The sequence below is a fragment of the Galleria mellonella genome, unplaced genomic scaffold (genome assembly GCF_026898425.1).
Source record: "Galleria mellonella isolate WM207_F2 unplaced genomic scaffold, CSIRO_AGI_GalMel_v1 utg40, whole genome shotgun sequence".
Taxonomy (NCBI): domain Eukaryota; kingdom Metazoa; phylum Arthropoda; class Insecta; order Lepidoptera; family Pyralidae; genus Galleria; species Galleria mellonella.
In genome coordinates, this window is record NW_026442094.1 from 7443168 (window position 1) to 7469607 (window position 26440).

The 26440-nt window shown below is 34.1% G+C and overlaps 1 protein-coding gene across 1 annotated transcript; it reads right to left on the bottom strand.

The window, feature by feature from the left end:
• Positions 1-15717: 15717 nt before the first annotated feature.
• Positions 15718-21244, bottom strand: LOC113522266 (general odorant-binding protein 56a). The gene is made up of 4 exons (XM_026907947.3): positions 21103-21244; positions 19377-19487; positions 18645-18759; positions 15718-16272 (listed from the first exon to the last, which is right to left on the bottom strand). Exons 1-4 carry the CDS (start codon positions 21145-21147, stop codon positions 16142-16144), a joined length of 402 nt encoding a protein of 133 aa, XP_026763748.1. The 5' UTR covers positions 21148-21244; the 3' UTR covers positions 15718-16141.
• Positions 21245-26440: the final 5196 nt, after the last annotated feature.

The following is a 26440-nucleotide window of genomic DNA, read 5'->3' on the forward strand; positions in this document are numbered from 1 at the left end:
TTATATAATTAACCGAGCAATATCAACGGTGAAGTAGCTTGTAATTAGTTTCTATGATAAATGAGTTTCTTGTCTCTATAATTGTATGCATTTAAAAGACATTGTAAAACGTTTTTACTAAAAGCAAATGCGATATAATTATGTAATAATACCATATTTGTCCTAGCTAGTGTTTAATGTGTGAATATACGGTTTTGAAGTTCCAGGTTCAAATATTATCAATATACTGTTTTTTTTTTTTATACAACATAGAATGGCAGACAAGCTGACGGCCCACCTGATGGAAAGTGGTAACCGTCGCCTATAGACATGAGCGGTACCATGGACATAACAGAATGTAAAATGTGCTTTAATAAATATGAAAATTTAACTAAGTTATGTTGAAATATTGAAAATCTGAAAAATTGAAATCACTTAATCACTTATGATTTACATTACTACTGGACATCAGTGGACTGTCGTATGGGCAGGTCGATTGTTCCTTTGTTTACGTTTTCATTCGGTTCTGTTAAACAATAATGATTTATTTATTTATATATTCTTTATTGCACAATAAAACTTTGTACAAGTATCATGTTAAAAAAGGTTATATTATATTATAATAACTTGACTGTAAGAGAATGTAGCTGATATTCAAAGATAAATTTTTAAGCCATCAAATTAAATACTTGCGCCAAGGTTTTTCTGGCCGAATTACGTGAAAACATTTTCTCATATATGCATGTAAATAGTTTTTAAACCTTTTTGAATATTATTAATATTATGAAACCAGTCAATTATAACATAAAGAAAACACTTGTGAAAAAGTAGAATAAAATAGAAAATGTGAAATAGTATTAGTGTTATAATTATTTATATCGGATTTGCCCACGAATTGTTTGGGATTGCTCGAATAGTTTCGGACTCGAAACTTGAGCAATCCCGAAGTTGATATGTGAATAAAGCTGATATAATATAAAAATAAAATAATATATAATAAAAATAAATATCTATGGATATAAATAATTAAAATACAGCATGAGTCATAATAGTTATTATTTAATAATGATATTATTATTATAATATTATATTAGATATTTCTAAAATAGAAAGAAAATTTGTACAGACATGCAATTGTTTCAAAATTTAAAACAGCTAAGCAGATTATGATAAATTTTATACACAGATACGAATAGTTAACATTTTATTAACTTATTACAAAATTAATTTAGAACTTTACTTCTTTTTTATCTTTTTCTCTATTTATATTTTTTCTTTCATTAAAATAATGATTGATATTTTAACTTGTAATCCTTAGTAAACCTATAAATATAAAAATAAATTTGTTTCTTACCTCTTGTTGCCTTAACGACATAACCGATCACCATGAAATTTGGTTCACACGTATGATATAGGATGGAGAACCATGTAGGCTACTTTTTGTCCTGGTCAATGAATATATACCGGTCACGTAAATGAAGTTACTGGTAAAACTTACGACAGAGGGAGACTTTGTACAAAAGTCGTTTGCTTGGCTACCTCTGTCCCATTCGTGTTTCAACCGTAAAGCAGTTGTGTTTGCATGGCTGTGTTTCGGTTTGAAGGGTGGGATATGACATGAATTTACTGGGTACGGAGAAATAACACCTGAGTCCTCAGGAATGGCAACGCATGGGGGGTATCATGGGCGATACAGTATACTCTGTTATGACCATGGTACTGCTCAAGTCTATAGGCGGTTACCACTTTCCATCAGGTGGGCCGTCAGCTTGTTTGCCGTTCTAACTTGTATAAAGAAAGAAAAAAAGATAAATTTCTCTCTAGAATAATAGAACAAATATGCGTATTTACGCAATATTAAAATGCAAGCAAATTGCAATGTAGCATGCGTAAACAACATAAGGCAACGCAATGCTCGACGTTACCTTAAATGGTTGACTAGAACTAGTAATCAAGATGCGAGTGTATCAGTTCTATTAAATGGTTCTCTTTGATTTGTATTATTAATTTTTAAATAATAATTTAAAATACACGAGAAAAAAAATGAATTTATATATTATTAACTTTTATCTATGAATTTGTCCACGTGTTCAGGATATGTTCACTGACTAAATGGATAAAAAGTAACCCCCTAATCTTGTCCATCCCATACAGTACATGTTAAATTTCATAGTAATTGGTAAAGCCGATAAGGTGCTAATTGGTAACAAATAAACAAACTCACTTTCACCCCTGTGGGGGGAAAGGGATTGTTAGTAATGGAGACTGAGAATCCCATCGCTAGCAATATACCCAACCAGGTCGACCTCCTCGCGGTTCTCCCTGGAAACTATCATGGTTAATTCCTGATGAATTCATCATGATGGGTTAACTGGTCTGTTTTCATTCTCATCTATCACCCTTCACTGGTGCTCCGCCAGCGTATCCCGTTAGCGCAGGTGGGGTTACCATTTTCACTCATCAAAAAAAAAACTCACTTTCACATTTATTATGTTAGTCAGTATTTATACACTTTATTGTTTTTTATATGCACTTTCTTAGACACACAATCACTCTTTGGAATCAACTTCCAGCAGCAACATTTCCAAACCGATACGACAACATAACCTTTAAGAAAAGAGCTTATTCCTTTATAAAAGGTCGGCAGCACACCTGCAATGCCGCTGGTGTTGTGGGTGATCATGGGCGACGGTAGTCACTTACCATCAGGAGAGCCGCATGCTCGTTTGCCTGTGTTGTAAAAAAAAAATATTTTTATATGTGCCAAGTGCGGTTTCAGAGGAGTCTCCTCTCGCGAACGCCCAGGCTGTGGAATGAGTTCTCTACTGATATTTTCCCTAGAGACTATAGTTTCTTCTTATAGGAGACTATAGGTTCTTCAAAAAGCGTGTATTAAAATTTCTTCAGAGTTGGCAACGTGCACGTGACACCCCTAGTAATTCAGGGATCCATAGGCTACAGTAATTGTTTACTATCAAATAGACTGTATGCTTATTTACTTCTTTCGTGATATAAAAAGAACTAACATGTCATTACACACGGCTTCGTCGGTAATTGTCTGTCTTTGGCACAATTCGTATGTTATTTATATATTACTTTGTCACTTCGTCAGACCATTCTTTTTGATATTAAATATTTGAATAACACCTGAGTCCTCAGGAATGGCAACGCATGGGGGGTACCATAGGCGATATAGTCTATTTTGTTATGTACAGGGTACTGCTCATGTCTATAGGCGACGTATACCATTTTCCATCAGGTGGGCCGTCAGCTTGTTTGCCATTTTAAGTTGCATAAAAAAATATTAAAATATAATAAAGTCATAAAGAGGCAAAGTAGCTGAAGTGAAATCTGTCTGACTAAATTCAGATATATGTTGGTACTTTTTTAAGAAACCATATATACATATATATAAGGGACCATTTAGTGTATATCTCTGTCTGTCTGTTCTGTACTCATATTGATGAATTCTTACTATTAAAAATATAAATATATATGTTATTTGTATTAAGAGATGACTCTAAATTGACTATGTATTGCTTGTAATTTTTTTTTTTACTTAATTTAATTTATTTTTCATGTACTGCATTAGCTGGAGGGATCGAATTATCAATAAAGAGGTCCTGCTTAAGGTTAAGGAAAAAAGACAAATTATTAGAACTATTGAGGACATAAGGGGAAAAATGTTGGGACACTTGATACGACACGACGAACTTATGAACATTATAATAGAAGGTAAGATAGAAGGAAGAAGGGGAGAGGGAGACCGAGACATAGTTACATCAGGCAGATCAAGGAAGGAGTTGGTGTCGTGTCGTATCAAGAGGTGAAGAGACTCGCTGAAAATCTTAGTGAGTGGCAAGAGCTCCACCGACAAGAGCGCAGCTCTTAAATAGGATAGATAGTACTGCATGATTTTTATTGTACCTCTAACATTCAAATACAAATGATTGTTTATGAATAAATTATAAAAGAAAAGATAATATTATATCTGCCTATTACAATTACTATGCGCAATAAAGCGCGTTCACAATTGCTAGTTTTATTAAAAAAAAAAATGTTAAATTAAAATAACCACGCTAGAAACCGTTCCACGGGAACGCCAATAGAACACCACAAACAAAATCATTGATGCGTCAAACGAGCGGAGATTTTCTCCTCGCAACGTCGAAAAAACGACCCGTGCCACGTTACTGAGAATGTACGCAATTATTCATATCTTTGCATACATGTTAATTATTTGCAATTACATTATTACGGCGAAACGATGGACGCTAACCATCGATTCATGTGCATCGCTCGTTGGAGACCGTTATAGTAGTTTTTTTTTTATTTTTTTTATTTTCTGCTCTTCTAATAACGAACGTTTATTTCCGTCTACTCTTATATCGTGCGTATTTCCGTGTTGCACTAGTAATATTGGATTTATTTGGATATTTATTTATTAATTTATTCATTAGTACAAATATGTGTACATGGCGGACTTAATACTAAAAGCATTCTCTCCCAGTCAACCATAGGGAAATGTCAGAATACTCGAATGCGGTACTACTAATTATTGATATACATACATACTAAAATTACATATATAAACGAATAAATATATATAAATAACAAATATACTTACACATATATAAAATATACTATATTATACACAAAATTGAGAATAGTTTAAAGTACTTACTGCTCGGATAAAGTAAAAAAATGAGCATGAACGTTGGTAGTCTCTTAATGGAATCAGGAAGCTCGTTCCAGAGTCGTGAAGAATGTAGGAGAAAAGAATTTGATATTGATGGCGAAAAAAAAGATTATTGCCTATTCCGATATTTCTCGTAACAGACGGATATCTAAATATATTAATTTCGATCGGGTTATTCATTACGATATAAAATATTGGATGATAAACTTTAACATATTCGTTATTGGACCAGTATATTGTATTTTCTTTATACAACTAAGAATAGCAAACAAGCTGACGGCCCATCTGATGAAAAGTAACCGTCGCCTATAGACAGGAGCAGTACCATGGACATAACAGAGTATACTGTTTCGCCCATGATACCCTCCATGCGTTGCCATTCCTGAGGACTTAGGTGTTATTCCCCTGTACCCAGTAAATTCACGCCATATCCCTTCAAAGTGATGGTGAATTTACTGGGTAAGGAGGAATAACACCTTAGTCCTCAGGAATGGCAACGCATGGGGGTATCATGGGCGAAACAGTATACTCTGTTATGTCCATGGTACTGCTCATGTCTATAGGCGACGGTTACCACTTTCCATCAGGTGGGTCGTCAGCTTGTTTGTCATTCTAAGTTGTATAAAAAAAAAAAAAAATTATTTTTAACTGATTCGCACTCACACTATAACGATTGCAATCTGCCTACTTTACACCGCAAATTCTGCGAAATGATCACATTCCGAACGCATTTCTACTTTCATCCTCTTTGAAACATAACCGGCTCTTTCTATTATGCATTAATGTAGTAACAATTGTATTACACAATTGTGTAAATCACACATGACTTTTTCTTTACAACACAGGGGGCAAACGGGCATGCGGCTCACCTGATGGTACGTGACTACCGCCGCCCATGGTCACCCACAACACCAACGGCGTTGCAGGTGTGCTGCCGGCCTTTTAAAAAGGAATATGCTCTTTTATTGAAGGTCATGATGTCGTATCGGTTCGGAAATACTACTGTTGGAAGTTGATTCCAAAGAGTGGTTGTGCGTGGAAGGAAGTGACTTGCAAATAATTTAACAGACTGACATAAATTTTATATATCTAAATAACTAGACTGACTTCATTTTTATATGATTAATATGATATATTAATATATTTGTTCATTTATACAATGTAAATCGAAATTATTGTATGATAAAGCTGTTTAAAAACGAACAATTGTATGTAATTGAATTAAATATAATCTGACATCTAAATTGACATAAGTACATGTATATAAGCTACCTATCAATATAATATATCCTGGATGAGCGTATTGATGTGTGAAAATGGTATGGTAACCCCGCCTGCGCTAACGTGATACGCTGGCGGAGCACCAGTGAAGGGTGATAGATGAGAATGAAAACTGGCCAGTTAGCCCATCATGATGAATTCATCAGAAATTAACCATGATAGTTTCCAGGGGGAACCGCGAGGAGGTCGACCTGGTTGGGTATATTGCTAGCAATGGGATTCTCAGTCTACATTACTAACAATCCCTTTCCCCCCGAATGGGTGAGCGTATTGGAAGACTGTAAGGCTCACCCAGTGGATGTAATAAATAAATAAATAAATAATTTTGCTACATCTAAACAGGGTTTATTGTACTTACTATTCATAAGAACATTGTAACAACTATATATTATGTACATAATTGCATTATAATAAATAAATAGATAATACAACCAGCTACTACTTCTGATTTTTTTTTATACAACTTAGAATGGCAAACAAGCTGACGGTCCACCTGATGGAAAGTGGTAACCGTCGCCTATAGACATGAGCAGTACCATGGACATAACAGAGTATACTGTTTCGCCCATGATACCCCCTATGTATTGCCATTCCTGAGGACTCAGGTATTATTCCTCTGTACTTAGTAAATTCACGCCATATCCCACCCTTCAAACCGAAACACAACTGCTTCACGGTTGAAACACGAATGGGACAGAGGTACCCAAGCAATCGACCTCTTACTGCACCCATGGGAAAGGAAGTGTTGGCCAATTTTATGCCAGGAACATACTACTAAGGAAATTTAATAATCGAGGGATAGGCAGCAGCGTCCCTCTTAAAACATCATCAAAGGCAAACTGCGGTTGCCAATCGATCTGCCAAGTGTGGCAATTATTGGCATACCCCCCCCCCCCCATTAGGGTAAGGCCAATGTTCAGCAGTAAATAGTTTATGGCTAATATAATGATGAAACGTCCTGACATCTTCATAAACTTTCACAATTTTTATTTTTTTTTTTTATTTTATTTTATTTAATACTTTATTGTACACATTAGTTATAAAAATATGACAGAGGTAAACAAAAGTACAAAGGCGAGCTTAACTCTGATAGAGTTTTCTTCCAGCAAACCCAAAGTGGAAGGGAGCATCAATGTCAGCGAACATAGCAGTGTACAATTTTTAAACAGCCAAAATTAAATTAATTACATTATATTTTATCGTACAAATACACATATAGGTACATATACATAAATATATACCTACATTTAGTACCTTATTTGTAAAATAATATATTTATTTATTAGTTTTTAACTGTAATTTCGTCTGATTTACTAGGATAAAAAGTACCCTACTTTTTACTCCTTCTCTATCCAATATAACACCTGTATACAGTGGCGTAATTATACCATTTGGGGCCTGTGGCAAATTCTTTTGATGGGGCCCTATCAATAAAAAAAAATACTTTTCAAGTAAAATAAAATACTCAGGTACAATGCAAAAAAAAATCTGAGCTCGCGGCCTCTTGAGCCGGGGCCCTTTTGAGTCGGGGGTCCGTGGCATTTTGCCACTCTATTGTTACACCACTGCTTGTATAGCAAATTTTAATAATTCAAGTTTATTTTGTGAAACAAAATTTATATATAAATATTTTACTGAACTAGATGTTGCCTTGCGGAAGTCCATATCACTGGTTATTTAATTAGAATTATTTTTTTTAATTCCGCTACCATTAGTATGTATGTGACTGACAACACTCGTAAGATTGACCACCACTATTACTACCAGAAGTTCCACAACCTTCCATATTAGCCATCAATCTCCGACTGCTATTTTGTTCACGCACGTTTCGCGACACGTGTTTCAACCCTACTCGAGGCATTTTCAGATAGTAAAATTCATATATGACATATTAAAAAATATAATATACCTATATATAAAACAGTAATATATTAAAGGCTAAGCAAGTTGAAGTGGCAATGAGCTGGTCACATAGCTCGAAGAACCGATAACCGATGGGGAAGAAAGGTCTTATATGTCGACCACGTACGAGTAAACGCAGTGTAGGGCGAGCCCCCACTAGGTGGAGTGACGACCTAAAATGAATGCAGGGAGTCAGTGAATGCAGGTGGCTCAGGGCCGTTCTTTATGGCTATGGGGGAGTCTTATGTCCAGCAGTGGACGGGTAATGGCTGAAATGATGATGATATTAAAAAAAAACCCAAGTATTTTTAATTTATAGCTAACTATGATAGATAATCTCTCTACTTGTATAGCGCATATCGTCATTAGTTGTTACACATCGAAAATGCATAACGCCTGCATTGTCCAATGCAATTTTAATACAAACGGAAGGACACCATCGCCTGGCGAACTGTGTAAAAAATTATCTAAAATCATGATAAGCCACCATAATTATAAACAACACGGTCCACGAGGAAATGTTTTTAGAATGAAAAAAAAAAACCCGACCTCCGCCATTATACGAGGTACCTACTACCATTATGGTGCTTAGCAAAAAAAACTCCGTGTTAAAAATTATACCATAATAAATTTTATATTAAAACGTAACATCCGCCGTTGGATATTCAAATCAAAATGGCTTGTATGACCTATTGAATAGACCATACAATTGCATGATAATGGCACGTGTAAAATACTAAAATAATGTTTTCAAAGTGGCTACAAAAGTGGTATTAACAGTAAACTTCTGTAATCTGTTACACCTAGCGCCGGAGCGAGAGGCTCGAGCTGCAAATGTATGAGGTTAGTATGTGTGAAAGAGACAGATAGAGGTTTCCACATGGTTGTCTAACAACGTAGCCGGTAGCCAACCGGTAGGCATGGGCGGGTCTCGATTGTTCGAACGGACTACATTTGAAATTGGTTCTCTGTAGCGTCCACTATGCATTTTTTTTTTTTTTAATATTGCATTTTTTATACGGACAGACAAAATATTGTGGAGTTTTATTATTAGTTATCTATATAATTGATGTAATTATAGATGTATTTAAATTATAGTTTGTCTGTCTAATATTGATTGACTAGCACAAGGTCGAATGGACTGTTGGTACCGGAAATGTTAAATTTTGCACAGAAGTTCTTCATAAAAGTCGTTAGATATGATTTTTTATATATTCACTGAACTTAATAAATAAACTGTCAATATATTTTTATTAAAATAATTGTGTATGAAATAAGTAGGTACCTTTTTATTATTTTTTCAATAAAAACAAAAAAAATACAATGACAATTAGATAATTCAGCTGAAATACAGACAAAAACAGTACAGATAAAAAGGAAAGATAAAAAATTATAAGTATTAAGTACCTACAGATTAAAATATATATTATACATAAGGGTACAGAAAGCGGTCTTGTAGCTAGAGCAATGTCTTACATAAAGCCTTTGTTTAAAAAAGAACATATCAAAGTATATAGGTATGTATGTAAATTAAAAAGAATTTTGTATTAAATGATTAGAATAACTATTTTTTTTATGTTTTATTTTTTAAATTACTAAGTTTTTTTTATACCACGAAGGCAGCATACAAGCATACAGCCCGTCTGATGGTAAACGGTCACTGTAGCCTGTGGAAGCCTGCAACACTTTTTTTTAATGGGTGATAATGGAATGGTAACCCCACCCGCGCTATCGGTATACACTGGCGGGGCACCAGTGAGGGCTGATAGGTGAGAATGAAAGCAGGTCAGTTAGCCCATCGTGACGAATCCAATAAGAATTGTTCACAATGGTTTCCAAGGGGACAATCCCTTTCCCCCAGCCTGCAACACTAGGGGTGTCACGTGCCCGTCGCCGACCCTGAATAAACCCTAATAGGTATAACCCTGTTTGAAGAACCCCATATTGTAGTCTCTAGGGAAAACCTAGATATAAAAAAACAGATCATAGATAAGCATTGTGAAAGGAATTTTGAAAAAAGTTACAAGTTTGATTATCTGTCAGACCATTTCAGAACTTTTTTTTTCTAAACGTACTGGACTCTGAATATTCTTATGTGCTTAAAGTTTATTCCCCAATTTCTCATAAAATGGGCACAAACACGTGTTACTCTTAGCTTGAATACTAGACTATTGGTGTGATTCAGCACCATCACCATAACAGCCATAAGTGTCCACTGCCATATGACCATTTACCAGATGGAGACTTTATACAAAAGTCGATTGCTTGGGTACCTCTGTCCCATTCGTGTTTACCAGAGGGAGACTTTGTACAAAAGTCGATTGCTTGGGTGCCATTCTAAGTTGTATAAAAAAAAATGAACATAGTCTTCCTTCATAAAATATTTTGCCAGTAGTTGCCACGTTTGACAAACGAGTACCTACTGATTCACCAATATATAATATCGCACTTTTGAGAAATAATAAAATTGAATATTTTAAAAAAAATATTAACAAAATTCAAACTGCGGTTACTAACCAACTTGCGAGAGGGAAAGCGATTGTTAGTAATGGTGTCTGATCCATTGCTAGCAATACACCCTATCAGGTCGACCTCCACGCGGTTCCTAGAATTAATCACGATGGGCAAACTAACCTGCTTTCATCGTCAGCTGTGATCAGGAATTATAAACCTTATAAGTATATGATATATAGATATTTATATATATATATATATATATATATATATATATATATATATATATATATATATATATATATATATATATATATATATATATATATATATATATATATATATATATCAAATATATTAAACAACAAGTATATAGGTACTGTTTACGTACATCACTATTATTTCTTACACTGTGGCATAAAATTTATTTAAACTTTTATTGCATAGTAAAATTGGTTTCACATTTGGCGAACTTAACACCGGACGGTGTTCTCTTAGAATATGTTCTAAATCGACGCAATCAAAAAAAAACGGTCGTTTATGTTCCATTTATATCGCATTTTTTGACATTCGCAAAGGGAATCAAAACCTATAAGGTAATTCGCGTTGATTTAGCATCATTAAATTAGGCAAGAAGCAATGTCATGTAGCATAAGTAAAGGAAAAATGCTGAAAATCGTAAATTTGTAGTTATTTAACACAAAAAAAATTTTGTTGATGATATTGTACAGAACCCGCGTTGTGCGAGTCCGACTCGCACTTGACCGACTTTTTTAAATTTTGTTTGTCTGTCTGTCTATCTGTATATTTGTTCACGGAAAATTAAAGTTCGAAATGAAACATGGTGTTGGATTCAGTTTCCACGATTTGATTTTTAAATATCCAATTTTAAGTGACTATATTTATCGTTGCTGACCGTACTTATACTATTTATATATATGTACAGTTAATATCTATTATATAGATAGTTATTATGTGCAACGAATACATAATAATACCTAATAGCTATATTCATAAAGATAATTGGGGATAGTTGCTTTTGCTTCTATTCAGAGATAGTCCATAACGTGTAGAACCTCTATATGTAATGGACTAGTTTATATTTATAAATAGGTATCTATTATTATATATATAAACTATTTTTTTTTTATACAACTTAGAATGGCAAACAAACTGACGGTCCACCTGATGGAAAGTGGTAACCGTCGCCTATAGACATGAGCAGTATCATGGACATAACAGAGTATACTGTTTCGCCCATGATACCCCCCATGCGTTGCCATTCCTGAGGACTCAAGTGTTATTCCTCTGTACCCTGTAAATTCACTGCCATATCCCACCTTTAAAACCGAAACACAGCCGTGCAAACACAACTGCTTTACGGTTGAAATACGAATGGGACAGAGGTACTCAAGCAAACGACTTTTGTACAAAGTCTCCCTCTGGTAAAGATTCTACTGTAATAAAATTTATAGCTGCCAAAACATTTTTTTTTTTTAAGAAAAACTGTCTATCTGTATTAATTATAATTAATTAAGAGGGTTGACGTCAGGCAGGTGGCCGGTCGTAAAACTAAAAACCAAATCTTTTTGTAATATGGATAAAATCATATTACGCCGACCCCAAATGATTGGGATAAGAGTAGGAAGATGATGATGACTGTCTATCTGTATATCTGAATGAATGAATGAATGCATTATACAGTATAGGGAATAAGCAAGGCAATTAATAAATGTAACGATACAGTTGTATGAGTACAGTGAGCCGGTCTTATTGCTGAGAGCAATCTTTACAAGACTACCCTAGGGCAATGGACTAATTGTTGTACAAGTAGGTATTATAATATCGTATAACTGGCTGATGCCCGCGACTTTGTACGCGTGGTATTTGTCATTCCTGTTTAGTATGTATCGATGTATGTACCTACCTATTTATTATGTCTGGAAATATTGGACCAAAATTAACAAATGACGTGTCGTTCTCACTCTTTACCTTACCCCTTTTAGCGCCATTAATTTTTAATCATATCTATTTAAAAATGCCAAAGATATCTTTGTCGTGTCGATGTCATCTACCCTTGTCTCTAAAAAAACTGTATCTCCTCCAAAAATTATCCAATTTTAATATTATTTTTTTTACAGCAAGCTAAACAGCGACTGATTTCACGAGCGCTATGACGCTCGTGGCACATTTAGTTGCAAAGCGCACGAGCGCGATGGCGCTCATCTGCACTCAAAGGGTTAAGTCAAAATGACTTAACTTAAGTAGGTTGTGTGCTAAGCTGTATAAGTTACTATAGTTTTTTAACTATCCCACGGGAACTCTTTAGGTTTCCGTGATTAAAAGTTTTATAGTACAGGCGGGGTTACCATTACAGTATCATACATATGGGGGGAAGGGATTGTTAGTAAAGGGGTCAACAGCCCAACTGTTAGTAATACACTTTAGGTTGATCTTCATCCAGTTGCCCTTGAAAATCATTGTGGTTAGTTCTTGTTGAATTCGTCACGATGGGCTAACTGACCTGCTTGCTTTCGTCCTCACCTATTCACTGGTTTCCCGTCAGCGTAAATCGATATGCAGAATGGGTTACTATTCCGTTAATATCTCATTAAAAAAAAAGAAGTTGTTAGTAATAGACTATCGGTCTTATTTTTATCAGTGTACTTATAGTACCTTATCAATGTATGATAATAGAATGGTAACCCCGCCTGCGCTAACGGTATACGCTGGCGTGGCACCAATGAGGGGTGATAAGTGAGAATGAAAGGGCAGGTCAGTTGGCCCATCGTGATGAATACATCTAGAATTCAGCAAGATCCAGGAGGAGACCACGTGAAGGTCGGCCTGATAGAGTATATTGCTAGCAATGGGACTGATAATCCGCATTACTAACAATCCCTTTCCCTCTATATTAAGTTATCAGGTCGACCTCCGTATGGTTCTTCCTAGAAACCACTGTGGATATTTTTTTTATATAAATCATAAATAAAACAACAATAGTGGAATAATTACTAAATTGGATTAATACTTTTTTTTAATAAAATCCTAGGATCATTGTATTTTTATTTTGATAATGTTATCAACGCCATCTATTACCATCTTTTTAAACTGGACAGGAGTGCACGGATAGTTCATACACAGCTGGTAATCTCATTTTAAAAAGTAATTTGAGTAATAATGACCAGATGGCGCTTAATATAATTCTTTATACCATTTTTCAAGAAGTTTTAACAGCTTATGGAATTTGAGCAAAAATAATAAAATGAATACTCTGCAACTACCTTAAATAAATAAATACATTTGCTAGATGAATAGATAGAAAAAAACTTTATACGACAAAATACCTTTGTTACAATTGATTTAAAGAGTAACTACTAGATGGCGCTTATTTGAATAATTTTAAGTAAATTACAATATTTTCAAAATAAATACAAATAGTGAAAATTTTTGTTTTTATATTTTAGATTTTTGGACTGCAGATGATAGCATTTAATGTATTCCCATGCTATGTTGCGAGGCGCCATAGCTTTCCTTGGTAGACAATGATCTATTAACCGCTCTACATCTGGTTTATCTAAACAAAAACATATTATATAATATAAAGAAAACAATCTTTGGACTTTGATAGATTCATCATAATTAAATATTTACCTATATCAGGTACTCTGGACATAGCTGTATCCATTTTGAACACCCCTTCCTTGGACATCAAATCATATTTGTTCAACAAACACAGAGTCCATTTTTTGAGTGTTGGTTGATCATTCTGTAATGACAATATCTGTTTAGGAGTTTTTTTTATACAACTTAGAATGGCAAACAAGCTGACGATCCACCTGATGGTAACCGTCGCCTATAGACATGAGCAGTACCATGGACATAACAGAGTATACTGTTTCGCCCATGATACCCCCCATGCGTTGCCATTCCTGAGGACTTAGGTGTTATTCCTCTGCACCCAGTAAATTCACGCCATATCCCACCCTTCAAACCGAATCACAGCCATGCAAATACAACTGCCTGACCTTATAAGTTATATTACTAGCAATGGGACTTTTAGACTCCATTATTAACAATCTCTTTCCCCCTCTGATGAAGAGCTCTAACTGACTTCTCTTCTAATTTCTTCTGCTCTTCTGACAATAACAGTCCATCTATATCACACCAGAGGGAGACTTTGTACAAAAGTCGATTGCTTGGGTACCTCTGTCCCATTCGTGTTTCAACCGTGAAGCAGTTGTTTGCATACAACACAACAAATATATAGCATCAAATAGGTGCTAATTTGAAAAGCCAAACGCAGTGTAGAATGCATTGCAGGGAGTCTTTCGATGCAAATGGTTCAGGACTGTACCTTATTGGCAGTCTATGGGGGAGGCTTATGGTCAACAATGGATAGATAAGGATTGATACGAAGCTGAATGTAAGGTGTTAGTTTATTCTTTTTTTTTGTGTAGGAGCGTTCGAAACGGTTAAAACTCATTGTCATACATACATACATACATATCTGTCATGCCACTGTCTCCCATTACGGTAGGCAGAAACAATGGAACGCCAAATGCTTCGATTCAAACAAACCTCTTTCGCTTCTTCCACATTCATCAATCTTTTCATACACGCTCGCCGGTTACGGGTACTTTTGATTTGGCCCTTCTTCAGCACGTCGCCTATTTGGTCAACATACTTTAAAATTATATTCCGCAAGAAAAACCAGGTTCAATCGTGGTAAACTCAGCTTTTTTAATTTGTATAAAAAAAAATTATCCAAAAACACCGACTTCAATCGTGACAAAAGCAGTTATTTTAAAACTTTTTTTTATTGATAACAATGTAATGGTAACCCCGCCTGCGGTTACGGTAGACGCTGGCGGTACACCAGTGAGGGATGATAGGTGAGAATGAAAAGTCAGATTTTTTTTTTTATACAACTTAGAATGGCAAAGGAGCTGACGGCCCACCTGATGGAAAGTAGTAACCGTCGCCTATAGACATGAGCAAGTACTATGGACATAACAGAGTATACTGTTTCGCCCATGATACCCCCCCCCCATGCGTTGCCATTCCTGAGGACTCAGGTGTTATTCCCCTGTACCCTGTAAATTCACGCCATACCCCACCCTTTAAACCGAAACACAGCCATGCAAACACAACTGCTTCACGGTTGAAACACGAATGGGATAGAGGTACCCAAGCAATCGACTTTTGTACAAAGTCTCCCTCTGGTCAATTAGTCTATCGTGATAAATACACCTGGAATTCAGCACGATAGTTTCTCGGAAGGACCACGTGGAGGTCAACCTGGTATATTGCTAGCAATGGGACTGGTAGTCATTACAAATAATCCTTCCCCTCGCTTAAAGAACACTTAGGTCTTAAACTAAAACAAATGAAAATCGCCATTTTACATTCAAAATTTTATTATTGAACTATAATAGTAAATTCGTGTAGGCAGTAACGGTAAACCCGTAAGTATTTTGTGTTAACCCAACGACTATTTAGTTCAAAACCCTGTTTGTTACTCAGTCACAATGTAAAAACAAAACGCGATTAGCGTTTTGAACAATGATTGAAAATGATGAAACGAAACGATGAAATAAATTTGAATTTGATCGATCATTGATTATTCAATGAAAAAGTTTTTGTGTTACTGATGCATTTACGAATGATAGGATGGTACAATAATTACGTCACAGATCTCGTTGTGACGTCACAACTTCGGAAGCGTCAGAGACGGTGACGTTTCTCAAGGTAAGTAAAATATATGATTTTCATGGATGCGAATGAAAATACGTTAATTTCGAATGTTCGATGTTCATTGCCGGTTTACAGGAAGATCGCGTGTTTGGGGTCCTTCTCGTGATAGCATTTGACGTAGTTCCACGCGGTCTGGTGGGGGGTGTTGCCCTTGTTGGCGAGGCAGGCGTCGATCAGCTTCTCGACGGCGGGCTTGTCGGCTGGAAAGAAGGATGTAAGTTTAAGACAAATTATTTAAGTTGAAGTTTATTGCCCTATTAATCATAAGAGGTAACCACAAACAGGTACTAATAATATAAAGAAGAAAGATTTGTGTTTGTTTGTAATGGATAAACTCAAAAAATACTCAATCGATTTTCAAAATTCTTTGTGTAACATCATAGGCTATGTATTATTTGCAAAATTTATATCTACCTATGCGAAGCCAGGTCGGAAAGCTAGTCGATTATATTATAATAAGCTATTTCCCATGACTTTGCCCGTGTTCACAAGTATCTATGTGTGTGTGTTAGTATGTTTGTGTGTGTGTGCGTTTGTGTGTGCACGCGCGTGTGTGTACACACATAGTTAGATTATTATAACCTTCCCGTTTACCGTTTTCTTCAAATCTGTTCAGCCGTTTAACTTTAATTGAGTAATAAACATCCAAATATCTTAACAAATTTTCACATTTGTTATTGAATAACGCCATCTAGTTCTATACTAAGCAGTTTCTACTATGGATCAATTGATACATATATTTAATTTTATTTTATAAAAAAACACACAAATTAATAGAAATATTTCTATTATGCGTGCATCGAACCTGCGACTGTTGGAAGGTGAGGTGTTGTGTTACACTAACATGCTAGCTACAACAACACCAGAGGGAGACTTTGTACAAAAGTCGATTGCTTGGGTACCTCTGTCCCATTCGTGTTTCAACCGTGAAGCAGTTGTGTTTGCATGGCTGTGTTTCGATTTAAAGGGTGGGATATGGCGCGAATTTACAGGGTACAGAGAAATAACACCTGAGTCCTCAGGAATGGCAACGTATGAGGGGGTATCATTGGTGAAACAGTATACTCTGTTATGTCCATGGTAGTGCTCATGTCTATAGGCGACGGTTACCACTTTCCATCAGGTGAGCCGTCAGCTTGTTTGCCATTCTAAGTTGTATAAAAAAAAACATGCTAAAGATTTACACGAATTAAAGTCTTTACTCATACTAAAGTGCTGTTTATAAAATGATAACTTCCTTTTTAAGATAATTGCCCGTCCATTGTATGAGCGTGCAGTCGGTGATATACTATTGTGGAATTCAGTTGAATTCATCGTTTATTATTATAATGAAATTTAAGTGAATTAGGATATATACTATTGTGGAATGCAGTTGAATTCATATTGTATTATTTTATAATAAAATTTAAGTGGATTAGGACATATACTATTGTGGAATTCAGTTGAATTCACAGTGTATTATTTTATAATAAAATTTAAGTGAATTAGGAGATATACTATCGTACAATCCAGTTGAATTCATTTTTTATTTTAGTAATAAAATTTCAGTGAATTATGAGACATACTATTGTGGAATTCAGTTGAATTCATCGTTTATTATTATAATGAAATTTAAGTGAATTAGGACATATACTATCGTACAATCCAATTGAATTCATTTTTTATTTTATTAATAAAATTTCAGTGAATTATGAGACATACTATTGTGGAATTCAGTTGAATTCACAGTGTATTATTTTATATTAAAATTTAAGTGGATTAAGCGATATACTATTTTACAATCAATTTGAATTTATAGTTTATTGTTATAATAAAGTTTAAGTGAATTATAGTGTATAAAATAGTTTTTAACTATGGTAAAAGTTTTGGTCAGTATTCGTCTTAGTTTTTTTTTTTTTATTTTGGAATGGATTTTTTTTTATCTGAAAGTATATATTTACAGAAAATTTCTATGATACTATCATAGAAATTTTATCAAAACCGGTTTAGCAGTTTAGTTTTTAAATCGATGTAACTGGTTTAACCACAATTGAAGTAATTTTATTGTGGGCATTCCACATGATAAATTTTGATATTGAGATGACGTTATCATCATCAGACACACTGAAAAACACATAGGTTAATTGTAATCTCCTTTTGATGAAATTTTGATTAACCAATTTCAAAAAGTCAATTGTAATTTAATATTTTGTTTAAAAAAAATAATCGCCTTCAATTGTAGCAAAACCAGTTATTTTGATTTAAAAGCTAAACTGCTTAACCGATTCGGATAAAACTTCCACGGCATCAATCTGTAAGTATATTTTTTTTTAGATAAGATAGATATAAATACATAGATATATAATTTATTTGCATCACTTATAGTACACAAATAACATTATCTATTAGTAAATATTTAAAAAGAAATAAAACATAACATAAAAAAAAAAAAAAAAACAAAAAGAAAGTACATTAAAGAGGTAAATAGATAAAAAAAATCCAAATCGGTTTACAACTGACGGAGTTATGAATTTAGAACATATTTCTATTTTAAGTCGATTGAAAAATAATACAGCAAGTTAGCGGATGTTACCTGCGTTGGGCACCTTAGCAAGAGCAACGTCCTTCTTGAACTTGCCGTCCTTGGTCATCAGTTCGGACTTGATTAGCATGCACAGGGCATATTTCTTGAGAGGTTCGTTCTCGGTCTACGATAAAAAGAAAATGTCAAACCACAATGAAGTATATTTTATTCATTCTCGGCGTACAATAAAAAAGAAATTAAAAATAATATTAATATAAACTATATTTTAAAATCACGATCGGAAATTAATGCGATGCGATTACAGGTTAATAGTAACAACATATGTGATTTTAAATAACGCGAAAGTTTAAAACTAACTACATGAATTGGCGTGAATTTACTGGGTACAGAGCAATAACACTTGAGACCTCAGTAGTGGCAACGCATGGGGGGTATCATGGGCGAAACAATATACTCTGTTATGTCCATGGTACTGCTCATGTCTATAGGCGCCGGTTACCACTTTCCATCAGGTGGGCCGTCAGCTTGTTCGCCATTCTAAGTTGTATAAAAAAAAAAAAACATGAACTAGAAATAGTAACTTAACTATAAACTCTACTTTAATTAGATTATTCTCTGCAAAAAAAAAAATTGCGCAAAATTAATATTAACTACTAGATAAAATTTTATTATTTTATTAAAAAAAAAAAAAAAAAACATATGTAATATATGATCTTACTACAAAAAAATACATACAGTCGCAGAGAAAGTTCTATAGGAACAAACAAGGAGTCTCCTCACCTTGTAATCACCAGTTTTGAGTTTGTTCACTAATTGTTCATCGGGTTTTGTCTCCGCGAGGCACTCGCTCCTGTGCTTCTTCAGTTTCTCCTTCTGCTCATCCGTCAGGGCCTGGATTGAAGATAGAAACTAGCATAATAATAATGACAAATACTTTACTGGACACAAAAGAGATGTATACAAGAAGTATTTATACAGAATGTGCATATACAAAAGGCGGCCTTATCAATAAAAGCAATCTCTTACAGACAACCTGGCATGAATAGTAGATAAGTACTCGAAAGGTAGATGGCTCAAATCAGGCACAGTAAATCACAAAAAAGTAACCAAATAAAATACATACTATTCTAAATAACATTTATTTAAAAATAAGACTAAATTACATATGTATGTGTATTATATTATGTTATGTATATTATACCCGTTAAATGTCCACTGCTGAACATAGGCTTCCTCCATTAAGGGGGGTTTTATCAGTAGTTGCCATACTTGGCAATTGAATTGGCAACCGCAGTTACACTTTAGTGATGTTTTAAGAGGGCAATGCTACCTATCGCTCGATCATTCATAATCATCATCATCATCATTTCAGCCATTATCCGTTCACTGCTGGACGCCTCCCCCTCATAGACTGCCATAAAGAATGGTCCCGAGCCACCCGGATCCCCGCCAGGAATAGCAAAGCCACCGGAGACCGGAGGCCGTTTTTACCATTGGGGAGTTTTGACAGTAGTTGCCACGCTTGGCAGTCAAGTTGGCAACCGCAGTTAGACTTTGGTCATGTTTTAATAAGAGCGCTGTTGCCCATCATTGGGCCATTAAGTTCTCTAAGTCGCCTCTTACGACACTCACGTAAAAGGAAGGGGCACCACTATGCCGAGACCATAGAGCAAATAAATAAGGTAGTTAGAGACATTTATCAGAATATTACTGTATAAAAAATTATCACTAGAGCTGCCCATATTCAGCCGAGCATGTTCGAACTCAGCATAACGTCGAGACAATTGCAATAGTTTTGTTTGTTAACGGAATTTTCCATTGACTGGAGTGTTAAAATTCATTATAAATATATACAAGCTGACAGTACACCTGATGGAAAGTGGAATCATACAGAATACACTGTGACGCCATTGTACTCCTCACGCGTTGCTATTCCTGAGGACTAATATGTTATATTTTCATATCTTGCAATTACACTACCATTTCTCACCATACAAATGGAAAAACAACCATTTCATGGTAAAAATCCGGGTATGGCAGTCGTTCCCGTGCAGACGACTTTTGTACGAAGTTTTATTCTGATGAATGGTAGACTAGGATAGAATCCTCATTCGTGTTTCAACCGTAAAGCAGTTGTGTTTGCATGGCTGTGTTTCGGTTTGAAGGGTGGGATATGGCGTGAATTTACAGGGTACAGAGGAATAACACCTGAGTCCTCAGGAATAGCAACCCATGGGGGGTTTCATGGGCGAAACAGTATACTCTGTTATGTCCATGGTACTGCTCATGTCTATAGGCGACGGTTACCACTTTCCATCAGGTGGGCCGTCGGCTTGTTTGCCATTCTAAGTTGTATAAAAAAAAAAAGAATAATAATGCTTGCCTCATGGTTAACTGGTAGAGAACGCCATTAAGCGATAAGTCCGCCTTATGTACATTTACTTATATACTTTTGCATTAAAGTTTAAATAAATAAAATAAATAAATAATTAATAAACAATCTCACCTGAGCCAATACAACGCAGACGGCGAATACAATGAAAGCTTTCATGTTGACAGCTCAAGGGCCACAATATGACGGACAGACACAACGACCTGTATATATACATGGGGGAATGGCCGCCGGGATATGGCGGGATCGGGAGTGGAAGGTGTCGTAAACATTTGCAAGTCAAAAGTCGATATTATTAATTAAATACTAAATTTTAAATGTAGAAAAGTCCTTTTTGTTTATCATTTCTCGGCTTTGTTATAATAAAAAAATTGTCCTCTGTATACAAAAAATTTTATAATGTAATCCATTCCTTAAAACTGGTGTTTATTTATTTTATTTACTTATTTATTTATTTATTTAAGGCAAACTAACAGCTAAAATAATAAATAATTATATACTTAAATAGTAATTTAGTAGCCACTATTTGCACAAAATAAAATTCAAGTAAACGAAACACAAAACTAGACAATACTAAATTAAACAAAATTAAACAAACAAATACTATTGAAAACCACAGCAACATTGTCAATAATAATGCTCAGAAGTTAATAAAACATATTTTCAGAAAAACATTATATGAAAATAATACCTGTATAACCATTTAAAAAAAATTGATAATAATTTAGAATATATAATAATAATTAGTGTTAATAGTCATTAATAGGGTTTTAAACTTTTTTCCTAGAAAACATTTTTATATTAACAAAAAAAAAACTAAAGATTGTATCCCATGAATTTGCAAGCTACTTATTATTATTAACCATCCCATGTACCACATTTACAGCAAAAATAATTTCATTTCATTTCATTTCACAAAATAAAATTAATTTCAATTGTAACAAAACCAGTTACTTAGTATCATATCAATAAAAAAATATTCGTGACATTTTTTTTTTTGAATCATAAACTTTTATTTAAGTTATATTTCAACAAAGATGTAGCATTTATAATTACTACAGAGTTTAAATAGCTTATTATACCCATATGCTTACATGGTAATGCTAGATTTGACTGACTTTGACTTCCAAACAAGGTAATGCTAGATTTGACTGAATGTTAGGTACTTAGGGTATTTTTTTTTATACAACTTAGAATGGTAAACAAGCTGACGGCCCACCTGATGGAAAGTGGTAACCGTCATCTATAGACATGAGCAGTACCATGGACATAACACAGGTACTGTTTCGCCCATGATACCTCCCATGCGTTGCCATTCCTGAGGACGCAGGTGTTATTCCTCTGTACCCTGTAAATTCATGCCATATCCCACCCTTCAAACCGAAACACAGCCATGCAAACACAGCTGCTTCACGGTAAAAATACGAATGGAACAGAGGTACCCAAGCAATCGACTTTTGTACAAAGTCTCCCTCTGGTAAAATATACATACTGTGATATGTGGTGAATATGAAATTGTAACCCTAGCTGTGCTATCAGTATACATAAGAGGGCATCAGGAAGAGATCATAAGTGATGAAAGCTGGTCAGTTAGGGCATTGTGATGAATTCAACAAGAATTAACCATGATGGTTTCCAGGGGAATCGCGTGGAGGTCAACCTGATAGGGTATATTGCTGGCAATGAGGCTGTTAGAGCCCATTATTTACAATTCCTTTTCCCTTTCTATAAGGATTAACTGGTATACAATCATCATTTTCCTACCCTTATCCCAATTATTATTTGGGGTCGGCGTAATATGCTTTTTAGCCATATTCAAAACTATAAGCCAAAAAGATTCGGCTTATAGTTTTACGACCGGCCGCCTGCCTGACGTCAACCCTCTTTGGGAGTAATAACTAGTAATAATAATAACTAATATTAACTGGTATACAATATTGGTATAAATTTCCAAATGTTGCCAACACCTGTTCGGCCTGCGTAGGTCGGTCTGGAAAGATCCGGCCGCGACTCGCGGCGTCTCCCTCTTTTATTATGACTGACACACTACTTGATTTTTAAATTGTACTAACGACATAACCTGGCTTTGCACGGGTAGATAGATATGTTATCTATTTTTTTTTTTTTAATAAAATACAGTCCATGTTACTCGCCTAATAGTATATAGCTTTCTATAGGTGAAAGAATTTTAAAATATGTCAAGTATTTTTTTTAGTAAATAAATATACAACTTTTTTTCTTTTTATAATATAAATTTTGACTAATTTTTACCTGCGATATTGTACGTATGATTGGAATTAAAACCAATATTATAAACTATTTTAAGAAAATGTATCAATTTTTTTTTTATTTTTCCTTTATTCAATAATGCACCGCCTACTTATTACATGATTTGCCCTATCCACAGAAAGGTTGACTGGTAGAGAATACCGTCTGGTGTTAAGTCCAGCATCAGCACCACGTGTACATAAAATTTTACTATTCATTAAAGCTTAAATAAATAAAAATAAAATAAAATAAAACACACTAAATTTTAACTTCGTTCATCAAAAATATATCTACGAAATCCTTCTCCAATTTGGTGCAATAGTTTTTGCTTGATGCCTATACAATATACAAACTGGGAGACAAATTAAAAAAAAATGGTATTAGCCTCTATTACTCACAGTAAGATACCTTATTACATTAATAATAAAAAGAAATATATATATATATATATATATATATATATATATACACACCGGGTCAGCTAGCTATATTAATTGTCTACAACGCTTTATTCCACTTTCTATCAATGATAACTACATTCCCACACAGTTATAATGTTAGCTATTTTTTTTTTTTATTAGATTAAAAAATATTTTCTACAAACAATGTATGGTAACACAATAACACAATGTATGGTAGTACAATGGTAAAACAACGTTCGCCGGGTCAGCTAATAATATTATAAACATCATAAGGTTGCCTGCAAGAGATCTCTCTTAGCGATAAGGTCGCCCATTGTTTTCTCATTGTGATTATTTCTTGTAATTATTTATATTTATAATAAGTTTACTATTGTAATCTTTTGGAGGAAACAATAAAGAGTATCTATCTATCTATCTATATATCTATCTATCATAATATCAGTCGTTAACTGTTCACTGCTGAACATAGGCCTCCCCCAATTAAGGGGTTTTGCCAGTAGTTGCCGCGCTTGGCAGGCGGATTGGCAACCGCAGTTATATTTTGGTGATGTTTTAAGAGGACGCTGCTGCTCATCCCTCGACCATTGTTACCTTAGTCGCCTCTTATATATAATTAATAATAATATATAATTAATTCTTATTATATATATATATAAATTAGAAGGTTTTTTTTTATACAACTTAGAATGGCAAACAAGCTGACGGCCCACCTGATGGAAAGTGGTAACCGTCGCCTATAGACATGAGCAGTATCCTCCATGCGTTGTCATTCCTGAGGACTCAGGTGTTATTCCTCTGTACCCAGTAAATTCACGCCATATCCCTTCCTAACCCTTCAAACCGAAACACAGCCATGCAAACACACCTGCTTCATGGTAGAAACACGAATGGGACAGAGGTACCCAAGCAATCGACTTTTGTACAAAGTCTCCCTCTGGTAAATCGAATACGAGTATATATAGAATATCGAAGATTTATTTTAGGTAATTATATTTTTAATATGCATTTGTTTTACGCGATACACGATACTTACCTTATTTTAGTTTCTCTTATACTTTCAGATTTGTCCTGTAGAAATTTTATCAAAATCGATTTAGTAGTTTAGTTTATAAATAAATATTACGAGTTTTGCCATAACTGAAGCCGGTACTTTTGTGGAGGACAGTATTAAATTATTATTGTTTTGTAAAAGTATTTAATAGGTTTTTCTCAAAAAATCCTATAGTGTGTCACATTCTATCGATCCAACTGATTGATAAATTGCGAGTTAACAATCTAACAACATAATGCAATAACCGTTCGGCTCTGACCACTGACATCATTGATTTATTGTTGTCCGTTGACCCTTGTGGCCTCTATTAGTATTATCATGTTATTATGGACTTTTTGAGTCAACAAGAATTTTCTCATGATCTTCTTGTTTTGTACAACAACAACAAATAAACAAGAAAAATTTTAAGAAGTTCCTGTGAAGAATATGTTTCTAAATTATATGTTATTACAAACATTTTCAATCAACAAGATCCTTTCTCATGATTTTTTTACAAAACAACAACAAGTAAATAAATAAATAATTGTAAGAATTGCCTGTTAAGAAAGCTGTTTTCAATGTAATTTTACTAAGAACTCTTTGAATAAACAAGATATTTTCTTACAATACAACAACAAGTAAATCATTAGCATGTTATTATAAACTTCTTAAATCGACAAGAATTTTCTCATGATTTTCTTACAAATATTTTCAACAAGTAAATAAAAATAATTGAAAAAAAATTATGTTAAGAATGCTGTTTTCATTGTCATTTTATTTCGGACTTTTTGAATGATAAAGATATTTTCTTACAAAACAACAATAAGTAAATCATTACCACCTTATTATAAACTTTATAATAAACAAGAAATAGTAATATTTATAAATTTCTAAGAATAATCTGTTGTCTTTACCAAGTTATCATGGACTTCTTAAATTGACAATAATTTTCTCATAAGAGACAAAACAACAACAAGTAAACAAGAAAAATTGTAAGAAATTCCTGAGAAAAAATAATTGTTGTTATCATGTTATATGGACTACTGTAATAAACAAAAAACAGTAAATATTGTATAACAAATCTGAGAAGAATCATTTGCATGTTATTAAGGACTTAAAAAAAATTGTAAAAATATTTTTTCTTACAAATGAAAAAATTGTAAAAAAAATTGTGAGGAAAATTACAATACTTCTTTTTATGATGTTGATGAGTCCTAACCGTTTTCGGTCACGGCGACCACATTGACTATACTATTTTATTCATCATCATCATCACCATACCAGCCGTTATCTGTCCAGTGCTGAACATAGCCCTCCCCCATAGATTGTCATAAGGAACGGTCCTGAGCCACCTACCTGTATCCACTAACTCCCTGCAATGCATTTGAAGTTGTCACTCCATCTAGCGTTGGATTATTATTAGTATTAATAGTTCTTTTTATAAACTATTATTAAAGACACTTATACTGATGTAAATTGTATAAATTATACTAGCAATATAATTCATACAATTTAATTAAATATATAAGTGCTAAATCCAACCTGCGAATATAAAGAAGAAAACAAATTTAATAGAAGATACTGTGCCTCTCACGACATTCTCCATTCATGAGGTTTCTTAAAGTTTTTCTAAAGACATTAAACATCCAAACATAAACAATCAAACTTATATATATATATATATATATATATATAGAAAAACAAACAAAAAAATTAACCTGGGACAGAACAA

Coding starts and splice junctions, on each gene's coding strand:
- LOC113522266 (XM_026907947.3), bottom strand. CDS start 21,147: ATGAAAGCTTTCATTGTATTCGCCGTCTGCGTTGTATTGGCTCAG. Junction 19,488..21,102: donor TCTGCGTTGTATTGGCTCAG/GTGAGATTGTTT, acceptor TCTTCAATCCAG/GCCCTGACGGATGAGCAGAA. Junction 16,273..18,644: donor TGCTAAGGTGCCCAACGCAG/GTAACATCCGCT, acceptor CCTTCTTTCCAG/CCGACAAGCCCGCCGTCGAG.